Here is a 16,400-nt window from a genome sequence, read left to right as displayed (position 1 = left end):
AAAAACTCCCATCAATGACGTGCTTGCGTTGGTGCTTGTGTTTTTTAATTTGTGTGTAGGTTTGCTCCTCTCCTCCGGCTTGAAGTGGTCATGAAGTGGTCTCAGATCCCTCTTCATTGCCACCGTCATTCTCCCTGTCTTCCTCCTCCGCTCACCTTCCACCTCACCCCTCCTTGGTTGAGTCATTGGTCACTATCTCCGGCCTATTTGTATTCCTTCCCAAACCCCTCTCTCGCTCAACCCATTTGTATTCTTCTCCTTCCTGTGGTGTTTTCCTAAGTGGTGTCATCTAAGGTGAAATAGCACATGCATATGCATATGCATGTGTTACGTACACGTTAAGTGCAAATTCTCCCTACATATTTGTGAAAGCTCAAGTTAGATTGTCTTGTTATGTTTTTGTCGTCATTTTGGAGGAAATTCCCCACACTTGCATTTTTAATATTGTGGCAGTCCATCCCGTATACCATAATAATTTGGAAACTCAAAGAAACTCAATTGCAATTTGGCAAGTCAAATAATCACTACTTTCATGTAATAAGCTATTATATGCTATTTTGCCTTGAGTAGGGAACATACAGCAAAGCTTGTTTAATATTGTATCCACCTACAAGGTAGTTATTTTCATCCAGAATTGTATGATGGCACTTCAGCATTAATGTCCTGGCTAAAGCTTTTTTCGTCTTTTGGTGATCACCTTGGTTTATAACTTGTATAATGGCAACATTCTGACTTCACTGAATGTTTTTTGGGATTGAGCAGTGTTTATTGTGCAGTGTACTTAGAGTTAAACTTTAAGCTTAATATATTATGATGTATATTAAGTCAATGGAACTGAGCTCACTCCATATCTGTTTATTACTTTGCTGAATGCTATTACCAAAGTAATGAAGGAAAGATACAAACAGCTGCGTCTCGCAGTAATTGGAGAAAAGAAGAAAAAGACGTTTTGTCACGAGAGAAATAGCTACGCAGTCTCCTTCTTTTAATTTGTCACACGGCATAATTCACATGGCAAAGGCTGGCACTCTTAATATGGTATGGGTATTAAGTAATTAGTGCTAGGTTGAGAGTGGTGGCTCTTTAGAAAGGTGACAGAGAAGCTTCCCGTTATTTTAAATTGTAAACTGTACTCATCTGTAGTCATCATTCTCATGCTTGGAGGCTGCACTGGTGTGTGTGGTTTTTTTTTACATGACAGTTGCAGGTAGGAAAGAAGAATAGAATAAGAATGGAATAACCTATCTATAGGATGGCAGAGGAGGAGAGGATATTACTTTCAGCATGGTGCTTCCTGATATGTGCTTGTCTCATCTGATCTGAACAAGTGAAATTATATCATAGTCATCCCTGCAGGGTAGGAAAAGTTGAGTTGAGTTGAGTTGAGTAACCCTAACCCTAACCCCCAAAGTTGAGTTAAAATGATATTGCATTGTAGTGTCACTGTAACGAATAACCTAAAGAAAACATCTGTCAAAAAGAGAATTGTCTCAATAACGTTTTTGTAGGCACTCCTAGGTTTGTACTCCAAATTAAATCTGAAAATGAGGCACTCGTTTTCATTTCACAAAAACGAGACCGGTTTTGCGGTCTTCGCAATCACTGAGGCTCAAAACCCTTGAAGAGCTGCCAAAGTAGAATTTATTGTAAGCATAGCAATGCCAAAGCAATCACAAGTACCTTGGATCTGTAAACGCAAGTGAAGAGATGATTTTGTAAAAATGCTCCAAAAGCTGTGCTGACTCAAATGTGACAAGCATGGATGGAATTGAGACACAAAAGGAAAGTGTAAGCAAAGACTGGCATCAACTGGCAACCTGCTTCTTCTGCTCGCCAAATAAAGATACCTGACCAGTGACGGATATATATACAGTATATTATACATATTATTTTTTACTTGTGTTTAAAAGTAATAGGTTACGTCTATTTTAGAAGGCACTTTGGTTGAGTTTTTTGCAATAATAACTACTTGGTTAGAGATGTGAGAAATGATCAGTGACATCGTTTCACATGGACGCAGCAACACATTCTGCCTCTATCCGTGATCTAAGCCATATGAGCCTCATATCTGCAGTGGCACGCAACCAAAACAAGGACTACTTTATTTTTTTTCTGTCATTTCAGTGACATGAATTTACATGTTGTTGTAAAAGTATTATTTTACAAAAATGATATTACGTTGTTACCACAAAAATGAACGTATTACTCTGTTGTTACTTTTGTAAGGCGTTACTCCCAACCCTGTGCCTGACCCAGTTAAAGTTATTGGTCTCGTGTTCATACATGCACACATAAATACAGACAGTCCTGTAGAATTCAAAAACTGTGACCTGCTTTTATACACGGTTTAAACCCTCTTGAACATGCCTAATTTCCTTGTTCCTCTAAACCTACCTTACCATCTGTCCGTATAAAATCCCTTGTACGAATTAGTTCTTCACATTTCACATCATCACTTTTGTTATTTCAGGTCTCCTAGCCTGGCTTAATGCTGAAAAGAGAAAAGAAAACAAAGGCAAGAATGACAGAATGGGGATAGGGAGGAGAGGTGGATGGTGTAGAGGGTGTGTAAAAGGCAGTGAATGCCAGCTGCCCAGATGCCTGTCTCCCATCTGTTTGAAACCCAACATCTAGCTGGCACTTCTTCCACTTCTTATCCCACACACACGCAGGGACATACAAATTTACACTCACATGCTGTCGCCTTCACATAGAAACATACTGGCAGTACTTCTGACACTAGGCAGCTGTGGGATTGGACACATAAATAGCCCATAAAAAGGCTATTACTGATGGCTAATCCCAGTGTGTGTTTACCTTCATCACTAGGCTTGTCAAGATCTCACATGCTACATAGTCCCGACTACTGTTAATCTAAAGCCACCGTCTTTCTTGTGAGGTAGTTTTTTTTGCCCATTTTTAAACCATATGTTCAGCCTTGGGCTCAGTATCCGGTATCCTAGATCTGCTGCTGTTACCAACAGGAAAAAAAAGCGGCAAGTCATGGTTCTGACATATGTTTCTGTCCTAGATGTCAACTCCTTTTTAATTTCTGGGTTCATATTTCACTTACAGTTCATTATTTTCCTGATGGTGATCGATATTAGTGGTCTCATATCGTAGACCTCAGTTTTGTGTGTTGGTTTCCTTGCCAGACGTGTCCAAAGAGCGAAGTTAAGTCGCTGCCAGACTTGGCTGAGTTTACCCAGGCTACCTCGTTGCCTGTCTCGTAACAGAAATCCTTGCTCTTACTTCCTGTTGACACTGGAATGCGCATGGCCAGTGCACCTAAGTGGTCATGTGACACAGTCTGTGTGGACACAGATTACCTCTGCAATTGGGCTTGAACACTTATCTGGATGCAGATCATTTTTATCTGAAAATCCTGTGCTATGGCTGCAGCCTATGAAACCCTATTGCCTGAAACAATAACTTACAAGGAAGCTGTAACGCTATTGTCTGGAGAATCGCTCACACCGAGTAGGCAAGATAACATATTGAGTTTGCGCTACTAAATCTGAGAGGTCCTGATGTCTGCTTTATATCTTTGTGGCTGAATAGCTTTCTATACACCTTTCTAACATTAGATTAACTGGGATCAACGATCTAACATGCCGTAAATAGTCAGCTGTGTTAAAGTGGGACACCCTCTGTGTGACTTTCTTTTCCAATTTCCAAACAAATATTGATGTTGTTTTTGAGGTAAATAACTAAGTGTAATGAATTCCTGAATGACTGTCTGAAAATGTACCTTTCTATACTCATATTTAAATGGTAGCTATATAACCTGCAGCTTGTGTGTCCTTTTCAAATACCATAGTATATGGTGAAATTCTGGAACAGAAAACGTTGTTGGTCTCTGATCTGTACAATTTGAGAGAAAGCTGCCGATAAATGGTCAGTTCAACTTATCGCTTTCAAAACACTATGTTCTGCTTTTTTGGTTGCCTGGTTTTAAATTACCATGGCTTATCAGGTGAAGTCCTTCGATCAAATGACAGAATATCTGAATTGCTCGTAGTGTCAGAAATCCAGGCGGTAGAATGTTGCCTGTGATGCCAGAAGAAAAACATGCAAAAGCGGCAGCTCCGTGGTATCGCTAAAGATTCCCGCCTGACTCTTCTTCTGCGTTCGGGCTTTGGATGTTAGGTAGCAGAATACAAATGAGGTGTTTAAGCTAATACACTGCACACTTGGACCCACACCTATGCCAACTTTCACAGATACCAACACACGCGTTAATAATGCCTCTCCACCAGGTGCATCAGGGAGTGTGTATTGAGTTATAATGCAAAGCACTCAGCTGCAAACTTCATTTTAATTCATACGTCTTTGTATCCACATGCATGCTTGTGTGTGTGTGTGTGTGTGTGCGTGTGTGTGAGAGAGTGTGTTTGTGTGTGTAAGATGTAGAGGATGTCATAACAGAGGAGACAGGGGATCAGATTAGGGAGCTGTGCACATCTGTCAGCATGCAGCCATCTTCAACACCATTAGATTAGAGATAATGAAGACTCTGTGCATGTGTCTGTATATTTGTTAGTTATGGAGACAGAGGTGGAGAAAAGAGAGAGAGAGAGAGAGAGAGAGGTGAAGCTGATTCCTTACTCAACTGCTCAGGTCTTGTAAATCATGGATGCTTCGTAGGGATCGATTAAAAGCACCATGACAAGGACTGGTAACAAGCAGATTGAAATACACACGGAGTGTAATGATATTTTTAAATAAACATAATATGTGTGCGAGAGCAAACAGTGAGAAGAGCATAGAGAGCGATAAGATGGGGTTGGGAGATTGTACGGGAAAGAGCAAGGGGAGAGAAGTAGAAAGAAAGAAAGCGAGCGATCTTTCCTGCATGCTGCTTCAGCCTTCTTTTCAAATTAGAACAGCCCCATCTCCTGAGAATGTGACATTTTCACGGAGCAAGCGAGGGAGAGATGGAGGTTCACAGAAGAGGGAGGGGGTTGCAAGACAGGGGGCGGGCAAGGCGACCGCAGGTTCTCAGAAGTAGGAAGAAGGAAGTGCAGAGGGGGAATCAAAAAGAGAGGAGGCTGCTGGAGAGGAGGGAGGGAGAGGGGTAATGTTAGGGATGGATGGAAAGAATGATGAGAAGGGAGGAGTGTGTGTGGGGGGGTTATTAGCCCACCCTCCAGAGGCTACTAATGCACTGACCTTCATTAACTCGCATTACTGTTGGTGTGTGTGACTCTGCAACTCTCTTTAGTTAACACTCATTACAGAGTCTTTGTTTAAAGGCCAGTAAACTAATGAAGTCATTAAATAAGTGGAGAAAATCCTGATTCAAGTATTGAAACCAGGGGTGGAGGGAGGTAACTTTAAGGACAGACACAGACACTAGAACAAGTATAAGAAAAAACTGAAAAACGACTCGCTGCACCAGTCACATTTTGGTGACTGGTGCCATCAGGAGTTTGCTCTCTGGTGAATAAGAGTTCACTATAATATACAAGAGAGAGACATAAGAATCACTCAGATCAGGTGTTTGTCTGTGCAAGTGTGGGCTGGGGAGAGACAAACCTGATGTATTGTGCTGTGTAGTTCTTCGACTCATCTTTCTTTCTTTCTTTCTACAGGCTCTCCTTGATATTCAGACACAACTGCGTTCCCAGATCTCCAACTTCACCTTCAATCTTGGCTTCTCTGGGAAGTTTTACCACACAGGTTTGTAATGTTTATATGCTTCACTCCTTAGCTAAAGAATGACTGCATTTTTTTGTTCTTACCTTATGATAACGTATGGTGTACAAGCTGCGGTTCATGGCTCGTCACACTGGGACGACGCAAAAAACGAAACTCCAAATGATGGAAGAGACTGATTTTTAAAGTTGAGAGGCTGTCATGTTTGCAGTTCTGCAGTTACACTGCTAATTTCTCCTTCAATAAAATGGATCCAGTTCCAATTAAAGCTGAATGATTTGTGCTCCACTTCATTCATTTTAGGGGGTTTTCTGTAGACATCCAAAATGAGCAATTACTGTTTGTGTGTGTGTACGTTATATGTGAGAAATGTTCCTGGTTATAGTCTTTCTATCTTTCTAAATGCCATACTTCTAGGTGCAATTTTAATTCATACTTGACCGGCTCTAACATGCTCCCATGTTTGCTTGAAAGTTCTTTTGTGGCCCCAAGGACAGATTTTTGTGATTTTAGATTAAGTGTCTAAATGTGCACCAAGAGTGAAAAAAAGTAGGACACCATCTACAGAACGACAGAGGTGACATGATTGCAAGAACAAAAAAAACTGATGTTGAATAGAACACATCTATTATTATCACTTTTCATCACCATGGTATCAGACCGCTACCCTAAAACAACCCAGACATACTGTGAGCCTATACCAGGGAGAAGCTGTGTAAAACTGAAACTAAAACTCGTACATCTGTGCAAGTTTCACGCTTTGTCCTCTTTGTCCTTTTTTTTCCCTGTGCATGTCGGTTTTGGTTTGTGCAGGCACAGCAGAGGAGGATGAGGGAGACGATTTATTGTTGAAATATGTGGATGAGTTCTGGTGGTTTCCTCACATGTGGAGCCACATGCAGCCTCACCTCTTCCACAATGAGTCGTCCCTGCTGGAGCAGATGGTCCTCAACAAGGAGTTTGCTCTGGTGAGATGGATGTGCACACGTTTGTTGCAGCTGTCTATTCTGTTGTTGCTGTCTTCTGTGTGTGTTCTTTTCACGTTCGCTCCCCGTAATTGCATTTTCTTCAAGGGCATCCGTTGCTGTTTTGCACATGTAACCGAAATGTATTTGTCGCGGCAAATAACAAACATGACATTCATGAAAACTGTTGAAAGACTCATTTACGTTTTGTTCGGTTTCTCTCGGAAATGTGTTACAGGTTTAGAACAAGAGGTATTTCACCAAACATATTTTCTTAATATTCACTTGCTGGAACAAGCTGGGACATGTGTGGATCCAGAAAGCAGTATGAACAGATGAGTCGAGAATCGATGTTTTAAAAGTTCTTTTGATGTGACCATGTATAACATGGCTATGTAACAGAACAACGTATATTTTTGTTGTCAGAAACCACAAACTTTGAGTTTACAACCAACACCTATATCAGTCTGATAAAGTTTGTTTTTACATTTTTTTTAAACAACTAAGCAGTTAACAACACACCTACCCACTGCCATTTCTGAGACACAAAGCTTTAACTGTAAAACAAATTCTGTTTTCCCATAGAGACGAAAATAAACAGCAGACATTTTCTTGTTTGTTTAGTGAAGCAGTTCAATCAGATTAAGGGATTTTGGATAGTATTGGATTTAATGCTTTTGGCTGTTGTTGTTTTATTTGATATCCAGTTGAGTTGACTTGATCATGATTGGGCAAAGTACTTTACACACATTTAGTGCTTATTCAGCCCTATTTTCTGTTACACAGCATTCACACCTATTTACATTCTGTTGGCACATTTTGGCAGAGGGTTCAATGTTTTGCCCAAGGCCAGTGTGAAAAGGTTCCCTCCTACCTTTTCACCTAGAGCACTTCAGTGAAGCCACCTGCCGGGTGGTTACCTGACCTCAGAGTGAGGCTGATAAGCGGTGTGTGTGTGATTTACTACACAGACACATTCAAAGCATGGTTTTGAGTGTTGTTGTTCATATTTTACACGTTTTTGTTACAGGATTATTGATTTGTTGTGTCTGTTGCTGTTTACCTACTTTTACCGTCGCAATAGTCCAGTCCAATTAGGGTGGAGCTAGGAAGGGTATAAGAAGCCACTTGGCCACAGTGTGGTTACTTGTTGATGTGCTGTTAATTAGCATTTTGAATGTTTGCCTGAGACCATGGCTTTGTCTTCTGCTGCATGTTTGGTTAATAAAAGTGCAGCTTTTTTGAGCATGAACTTGAGTTTTCTCGTTTACGTAGCCTTACTACCCTTAATGTTATAGACGCTTTGGTCTGAACCACTAACTCCTCTAACTCCTGATATATTCCATGCATACAGATTACAACATATTAGCATAACCTTTATTAATATGCTTTGTGAGTAATGTGTGCTGGGCACACTCAAATGTACAAAAGACCAATAACTTTTCACACCTCAGCAAAAACTGTGTGTTTGAACTTAGAGATTTTACTGTGTTGTGTTAATTTTCTGCAACAAATTGAAGTTAAATATCCCAGTGCGGAGTGATGCACTTACTTGGATCGGCACACCTGAGCCTCTTTAATCTGAAGTCCACAAGGAAGGTCAAGTGTGTTTGTTGCTCTGCTCTACTCGGTTTTGCTGGCATAACATATTTACACGGCGTACATATGTGTGCGTGTGTATGTCAGAGTTGTATGACGGTGTCATGTCGCGCATAGAATACAATAAGGGGGCGTTGGTTCGAGTTGCTGAAGGCGAATGGGCTCATAAAGTATGATTCCTCACCTCTATTGCACACACACACACATACGTATGCCACTCCCTCATCCCCTGGCCGTGAATGCTTAGCTCTGACAGTGTGTGTAGGTGTGTGTCAGAGCCAAGGACAACACCATCAGTCTGCGGGATGCACCCAGCGACATCCACCCTCGCACTCACACACACAAACATGCGTACACAAATTATTTTTTATTTATTTTTTTGTTTAATTTCTAGCCCGAAGGCCAGCATCATAACAAACACAACACAAACCGTACGCTTCTTCTGCAAGGTCAGACTATTGGTTGTGGTGTGTTTATGTGCTATCATGCCCTTTGCCAGAGTTGTAAATGTACTATAACTTTTTTTGTTTATGTACATAACCCTCCTGTATTTCTACAGGAGCACAACATCCCGGTGGATATGGGCTACGCTGTGGCCCCTCACCACTCAGGTGTGTACCCGGTGCACATGCAGCTGTATGAGGCTTGGAGGCGCGTGTGGAACATCCGAGTCACCAGCACCGAGGAGTACCCCCACCTTAAGCCTGCCCGCTACCGTAAGGGCTTCATCCACAGCAACATCATGGTGAGGAGACAGCATTCGTCATGTTCTGTGAAAATCCTCAGCACACACACACACACACACATGTTCATGTACTCATTCTCATTCATATCCATTAGGTACTTTGATCAGCGCTCCTATCTCTGAACATATGTTAAAATGGATTAGCATCTTCATGGTTTCAATTATTATTGAAATTGACTTCACAGGGAAATATCTTTCTGATTATTATTGCGGTTATCGCTGTCAATACAAGTCAGTGTTGGTGAGATGTTTTGGCCTGACAGATGGAGGGCACGTGGTGTGTTTGATTTGAAAATGAGAGCTGAGTCGGTTGGTCAGATAAATGTGTTATAAATATCACAGCTAAGTGCTCCTGTGAAGTTATCCCGTGTGTTTCTCCCACACTGATCTTGCAGTGATCATAAATCAAACCTAACACCCGGAGCAAATTATGCCGTGCTTTTGCCCGCCAGGAGGAAAAATGATTTGCTTAATTCATGTGACTGAAATTAAAACATTGAATTATAAATTGTTCCAGAAATGAAATCAAAGCAAGCCTAAATGCAGAATCATTTACTCACAAGAGACCGGTTTGGGGCTCTGTTCCTTTCTTATCTTACTTTGAAAAAAAAAGTTTTTATCTGCTCTTTGTGCAAGCGTTTGCTGGAGAGTAAATTGTGTGCTGATTATTTCTTGTGGTCTTAAACAAAAAATCAATAGCACTGTTTGTTGTGTGCAACCTCTGTGTACAGTAGTTGCACTGGTGTGTGTGTGTGAGATACAAAGTTGTTTGACCCTGTCTCACCACAACCTGCTCAGATCCCTGTTGATTTAATATTTAATGGCTTCTCAATGTATGAGCATGCTTTTCTATGTGTATGTGGGTGCATGCATTTGGACGGTATATAAGCAGGATATGTGTAACCAAATAAAGATGTGGTAATGAGAGCATTTTTACACTTCTAATGCTTAGATAAATGATTCATCAGTTGCTGTTTGAGACAGCAGTAGAATAAAGCTCTTTTCACCTCACTTCACCCTTCCTTCTGTCTGTCCTCCTCCTCTTCCTCCTCTTCATTCTTTCATTTGTCAGTCAAGGCTCTTTGTCACCGTGCACAACGGCTCTCTTATTGACAAAAGAGCCAATCACATTTGACACCAAAATTACCAGTCTATATTGTTCTGCTGTATTTGGGTCTTGAGCAAAACAATTTGTACTGACAGCAATGTCAATTTCCTAATCAGTCCCTGAAGTCTGCTTTTAGTTCTTGTCATCCTGTCACAGTGTCATTAAAAAAGCCACTTAATCCAGCATCCTTCCAACACAACGCCAAGCTGACAGTTTGACAGGCTATAATTTAATATTATACATTTCCAATACTGAGGTATTGAGAAGCACCAGCAAATCACTGAATTAAATATTAAACAAAAGAAAATACAATGCAGTATTTAACACTTAACATGTCACAAAAAGGCACTGCATTGAAGCAACAACAAGGAACAACAAGAAGAAAAAAAACTTTTTAAAAAAAAAAAAAAAAAAAAAAAGCAAGCAGGGACTGAACTGAAATTAAATCCCAGACAAAACTTACTGTCAAGCTTTAGCAACAACCCCACGATGGATGAAACACTGTTTTTGAAGCCTTTGTTCCAAATCTCCTTCAAATGAAACTATCGACTTCTTTTTATGTGGCAGCAATCTTTTCTATTTCTTCAAGTTTCCGATTGGAATTCTGTTCGCGCAGCAACGAGCGCCAAGAACACATGCAAGTGCAAATCAGATTAATTGCGAGTAAGTATTCATCAGCTGATGACAGCACTGTTGATGATTCTACTTAGATTCATAGAGAGCTATATATTATTTGTAGGTATTAAAATTCTAATTTAGATGTGTTATGACAAGAGGGCAATATTGTTTAATTACTTTTGTCAGCATCTGGTTCTAAGGTCAGAAATAAGCTATTAATTTTTACATGGCTGGTAAATGCTCATGATTAAATATCAGAGACGTAAACAGCTGTAATTCCATAACAGCTATCAGCTTCACCATGTGCTGACCAAATGATTTGTGATATGACTGAAAGGTACACAGCAGCCTCATGGCCTTGATGGAAGCGAAAAAGAACAGTTTTACCTTTTTGAATGGCGAAACATCTTCAGCTTTAAGCAAGCTGGTCCCGGTGCCTACAGCTAACGCAAGAGGATGAAAACTGTATTAACAAATATAACAACTAGCCACAATTATTATTTTTATTGGAGGCTCGTAAAAAAGCTTGAACATTTTTCTGAGAGTCAGTTGTGTGGTTGTTTGTATGTACATGTATGCTGAATCAAACGTCTAAATCACTTCTTCATGAACCGGTGAGCTTTGCTGACAAGTTACCTACTTTCCTGACCCCTCATAAAGTTACCGTGGGACATCTTTCACCTCCCTCCCATTTTCTTTACCTTTCACATTTTTTTCTTGCAATTTCTGTCGATTAATCTCCTTCCCCTCTGCCTCTCTCCATCTTTGTTTGCACAGAGGAGGACAGGACGTTGTCTGAAGGCTGTAAAATTGTTGTTTGTGCGTCTCTGTCAGCAGATTGAGAGCCACCCACTGGTCCCACAGTATTGGAACAAATCAGACTGAGAAATAGGGGAGTGCTCTGTGTGTGTGTGCGTGTGCGTGTGTGTGTGTGTGTGTGTGTGTGTGTGTGTGTGTACGTGTACATTTCTCTTTAAAATGTACTATATCAGTTTGAGCTATAGCTCTGTGGATAATTGGTTTGGTGAAATAGTGCTGAGTGTCTGTGGCTCTGATGGCCTTCTCCCTCTCTCTCTCTCACTCTCTCTCTCTCTCTCTCTCTCTCTGTCTCTCTCTCTCTCCCTCTCTCATGTGAGTGCGAATGAGTCCACAGTGTTTTATAGATAAACCAATATCTACGCTTCCAGCCTTTACTCTCTTCACACACAGAAGTGCCCCACAAGGAGTTCACAATAAAGACCTCTTCTCTTTCTCTTCTCTTCTCTTCTCTTCTCTTCTCTTCTCTTCTCTTCTCTTCTCTTCTCTTCTCTTCTGATTCATCACCTACTTAGCACTTGATCTGTCAGGATATATTGTCAGCACAAGTATGATTATTAAGATTATGAAATATCAATCTACATTGGCCTCAATGCTCAAGTATAGCTGCACCAAGCTGTAAAGACTAAGATTAACTTGTACCAATAAAGAGAATGTGAGCAACTTTTATCCGTCAAGGTACTCTGACTATGCGACTCACGGAAAAAGGTGTGGCCGTGTACTGCCTGGAGTATTTTCATGACCAAGAATGCACCGTGCACCTGTTTGTGCTGCTGCTAAAAGTAATCCATTACTGCTCCTGCTTTCGTAAACAGCGAGGCACCAAAAATATCAAACAGGTGTAGGCGAGGGAGAGAAAAAAAAAAAACGAAGAGGGCCTTGAGATTGAACTTCGCCAGTGCAAATTAAAGCATTGTGCCATGCACCTGCAAGAAAGTAGGGTCTCTGTTGCTGTCGTGATAGAAATCTCTGCCGGGCAGGTCCAGACAGAGGACTCATAGCTCAAGTAGACATAGAGGCAGTAATTGGTGTGTCCTTTGACAACCGTAATTTGATGCTAGCAGGCATTTTTCACTGAAAACTTGTTGACTTGTCATCACAGTTGGAACTAATAACATTTAATTATGAACCCCTCTCCATTGGAGAGTCCCAGTGAGCTGCGTCAGTGAGGCGGCTGTCGTCTGGACAACATAGTATTGCACTGGAGCAACGGAATGGAGCAGAGCCATCATTTATGGTAGGCCTGTGCTTTTTATCATATGAAAAGTCACAGTGCCAGTGGTGAAAATGTTGTTCGCCAACACTGTGACCTGAACCATCTGTAGAACAGGTACCTGTGCTACTATACTGTAATATTTATCATTATCATTATGATACCATTATGCATTTTCACTGGATATTTGTCATCTTTTACACTGCTGCTTAAAATCATGGTTGTTATTTTCTCTCCTCTACGTATCTGCTTTGTTTACACTTTGGCCATGATTAAGGCTTGACACTGAAGACACTGAACCAGCATTTTGGTTTCCGTTTTAGTGTAAAATGATTAAATTGGGGTGATTTCATTTGCCCTCAAAGGGAAACTCTGCCGGTTTTACATATGAAATTCTGTTTACAGGTCTTGGGTGTACAAATGCGCGCGAGAAAAAGGTTTTATTAAGCCTTTTGGGGCTTCAGTCGGAGCTGAGAGAAGGCTGTGAAAATGCCTGGCTGTTATCGTTCAGTGGAGTACTGTTTAATGGGTCATTGAAAACTAATTTGTTTCCATAAAATGCCCCTTGTCTTAGAAATGTGTACCCGCTGATCATGCACTGTGTAAACTGAAGACGCGTGTTTTTATGCGTGTGTGTGTGCGTTTGCAGGTGCTGCCTCGCCAGACATGTGGCTTGTTTACTCACACCATCTACTATAAGGAATATCCTGGTGGACCCAAGGAACTGGATAAAAGCATCCGTGGGGGAGAGCTGTTTCTCACTGTGCTGCTGAACCCAGTGAGTCAGACGCACACTCTTCCACATGCAAATGGAAACATACAGTGTGAAAATTGGACGAATGTTACTTACTGTGTAGCGTTTTGTACCTTAAATGGGAAGCAACTGGGTTTCCCTTTATCTCACTGTAAAGGTAACCTCCTCTGTCTGGTTGTTTCTTTTTTTTTATTTGTTGTGTGTGTGTGCATACATATGCTTAAGTTTGTGTGTGTGCGCACATGCCATTTTTCCTGTCATGGACTGCTTCTCACTTTCTCACTGTAGAGCTGGGCTCATCTACCCACTTTAAATTAGGTCTCACCACAGGGGGCTCACTGTCTCTCTCTCCCTCTCTCTCTTACACACACACCCTCCTCCTCACCCTTCCCCTGCTGCGTATGTCAGCTCAACTTGATTCCGCTTTGAATTAAGCAACAGAATAAGGTTTTTGGTGGCATTTGAGATGCTCACCCTGACATGCCCACTGTGAAAGGCAAAAGAAGAAGAACATTCACAAGAATTATTCACAAACAGTCTCTCCTCGAGTCAAACCCTGCACATGCACACACACAAAGAGGCTCAAGGAGCGGGAGTCAGCAACACTGGAGTGTCAGGTAGGGGAGTGCAGAACCGGAGGAGCTGTCAGAACTCAAGGAACATCACAGAGTCGAGTGCTGCTTCACACAACAACCCCATCTAGCCCTTTCTTCTCTCTCTTCACCACTTTGTCTCTGTCTGTCATTCTCTTTGGTTTTGTTTCTCATTCCTTCCTTGTTTTCTTTCATTATTTTTTGGCTCATTTCTAATGTCTGTCTTTCAATTTTGATTTCATGTTGTGCTCCATTCTTTACTGTTTAGTAGCTTACTTTTTTTTTTCATTATGTCTATCCTGTGTCTCTCAGTGACATATACATAGAAAAGCTTGTTGTACTTATCTGGCAGTGGATTAAACACAAATTCATTCAATTTATATTAAGTTCAAAATAATAAGAATTAAGCTCTATTTGGCTCCCCTTAACTCCTCTGATCCACATATTACACAAAGTGTTTTTCAAATGTTCCCTAGCAGCAACAATGATTTTCTAATAATAGTCAAACGCTGTGGGGGTTTTGTATAGAGTAAACATTAGAGGCAGTGTAATTTACCTTTTTCTATCTAAGGGATCAAATGATTTTCCTTCTGATGTATTGTTTACATTAAATGAAAGAAATGATATTGATATGAATGTGACTTATAAGAAAAAGTCCTTCAAATGTTATTTGTATAGCCGCAAATCAAAACATACATTATCCCAAGGCACTTAACAAGATGATAAGATATTATATAGAGAGAAGAGAAACTCACCAGTTCACACAATGAGCAAACACAAGGCATCGGTGGAGAGAAAGGAAGAAATCTCTCACAGAACCAGACTCAAAGATCATGTGCAGCCATCTGCTTTGCCAAGTTGGGGTGAAACAAAAAATGGGGGACAGAGAAGAGGTGGGGAACAGAAAGGGGGGAGAGAAAAGGACAAAGGAAGGTGAGGTAGAGAGAGCAGATATATAACAGTTGCATTAAGTGTATGCTATCTGTTCCGGGGACATTGGATAGTAGTGACCTCAAAACATTTCAGCTGGCTGATGAGCACCTGTCAGTCAGCCAGGTCTTTGTCCAGTTTAATACTGAGTGAAGTTCAGACCTTGGTTTGTTTCTCTTGCCTTACAAAAGCTACTCAAGTAGTTTATTCACACTAGTTCCTTTAGTATTGAGCCTGAAATCCATTAACACTGTGGAGAAGTGTGTGGGGGAAAAGCACACATTTATTTGAGTGACTGAATGAATGTCCACACTAATATGTTTTCAGGCAGTGCTGAGTATGCAGAGTATAAATTTAAAAATGAGTTTTGGACCTAATTATAGCCTGATTTATGGTACAACCCACAGAGGACCTCAAAAATGTCACCTGTTGTTTCTCCAGTTTCCCTTTTAGTAGCAGTAATCACTTGCAGGGTACAAACTCCTCAACACAACGCAGCATACTTACACACACACACACACACACACACACTCATTACGGGTTTGACATTCCTCTTGAAAGCCAGAAACACCAAGGCTAATTACATTTTTCCCTCTGTCTCCACTTTCTCTCCCTCTGTCCCTTTATTAATCAATGTAATAAAAGATGAAACTCTCCTCTTGTATCTCCTAATGAAGAGACCTATTAAACATAATAGCAATTTAGCCACTAAATGAGATCTATCTGCCATGACATACCCCTAAGTCCACACACACACACACATATATACACGATCACACGCATCAAATCAATTCAAATCAAATAGCAAAAGTGCTACAACAGCCGCGCAACATACACAACCGCAAAAAACAGCACATAAGCACATACAGTACACAAAATAACAACAACTATGAGAAGAAATGGACTGTGCAGTATGCTGTGCTTGCTCTAAACACATAAAATATAAGTAATAACAGAATAAAATAAATAGCAGACCTGGTTATTTGGGTGGGAGTGCATACATATGTACAAACAGAAAAAATATTCTTTTTTTTTTCACTTCTGTTTGCTCTTGTATCAGACACACAAGCTTTTATTAGTGTGTGTGCACTTTGTGAGGTAAATCAATAGTTTTCTGTAGCTCACTGTTTTAGTCCCCCAGGGATTTCCTATTGTTTGATGATCTGCACACTGGCAACATTGTCGCTTCATTCTCAATGACTCTAAAGCACGTTCAGCCTGTGGTTACAGTTTACCACTAACAACAACCAACTTATTGAATGTGGTGTGTGTGTGTGCACTCAATCATGTGTGTTTGGTTACTTTTGCATCATTCCGGGCCACATCAGCAGTCATCGAGCTCCCCATCTCTCATAAGCTCAATAATCGATCGGACGACCTAGACTCTGCAAACAGCCAATA

General features: G+C 40.8%; 1 protein-coding gene across 2 annotated transcripts in view; it reads left to right on the top strand.

Annotated features, from left to right (window-relative positions):
• ndst3 (N-deacetylase/N-sulfotransferase (heparan glucosaminyl) 3) overlaps nt 1-16,400 on the top strand; it is a 35,225-nt gene that overhangs the window by 6,183 nt on the left and 12,642 nt on the right. For both annotated transcript variants that reach the window (XM_044027707.1, XM_044027709.1), the window contains exons 3-6: nt 5,595-5,682; nt 6,472-6,626; nt 8,782-8,967; nt 13,372-13,500. In XM_044027707.1, the coding sequence (XP_043883642.1) occupies nt 5,595-5,682; nt 6,472-6,626; nt 8,782-8,967; nt 13,372-13,500 (558 nt within the window). The remainder of the gene's footprint in view (nt 1-5,594; nt 5,683-6,471; nt 6,627-8,781; nt 8,968-13,371; nt 13,501-16,400) is intronic.

Source organism: Solea senegalensis, linkage group LG6 (assembly GCF_019176455.1).
Source record: "Solea senegalensis isolate Sse05_10M linkage group LG6, IFAPA_SoseM_1, whole genome shotgun sequence".
In the NCBI taxonomy this organism is placed as follows: Eukaryota; Metazoa; Chordata; class Actinopteri; order Pleuronectiformes; family Soleidae; genus Solea; species Solea senegalensis.
The sequence above is the reverse complement of the archived record's forward strand: the minus strand, read 5'-3'. Positions and strand labels throughout refer to the sequence as shown.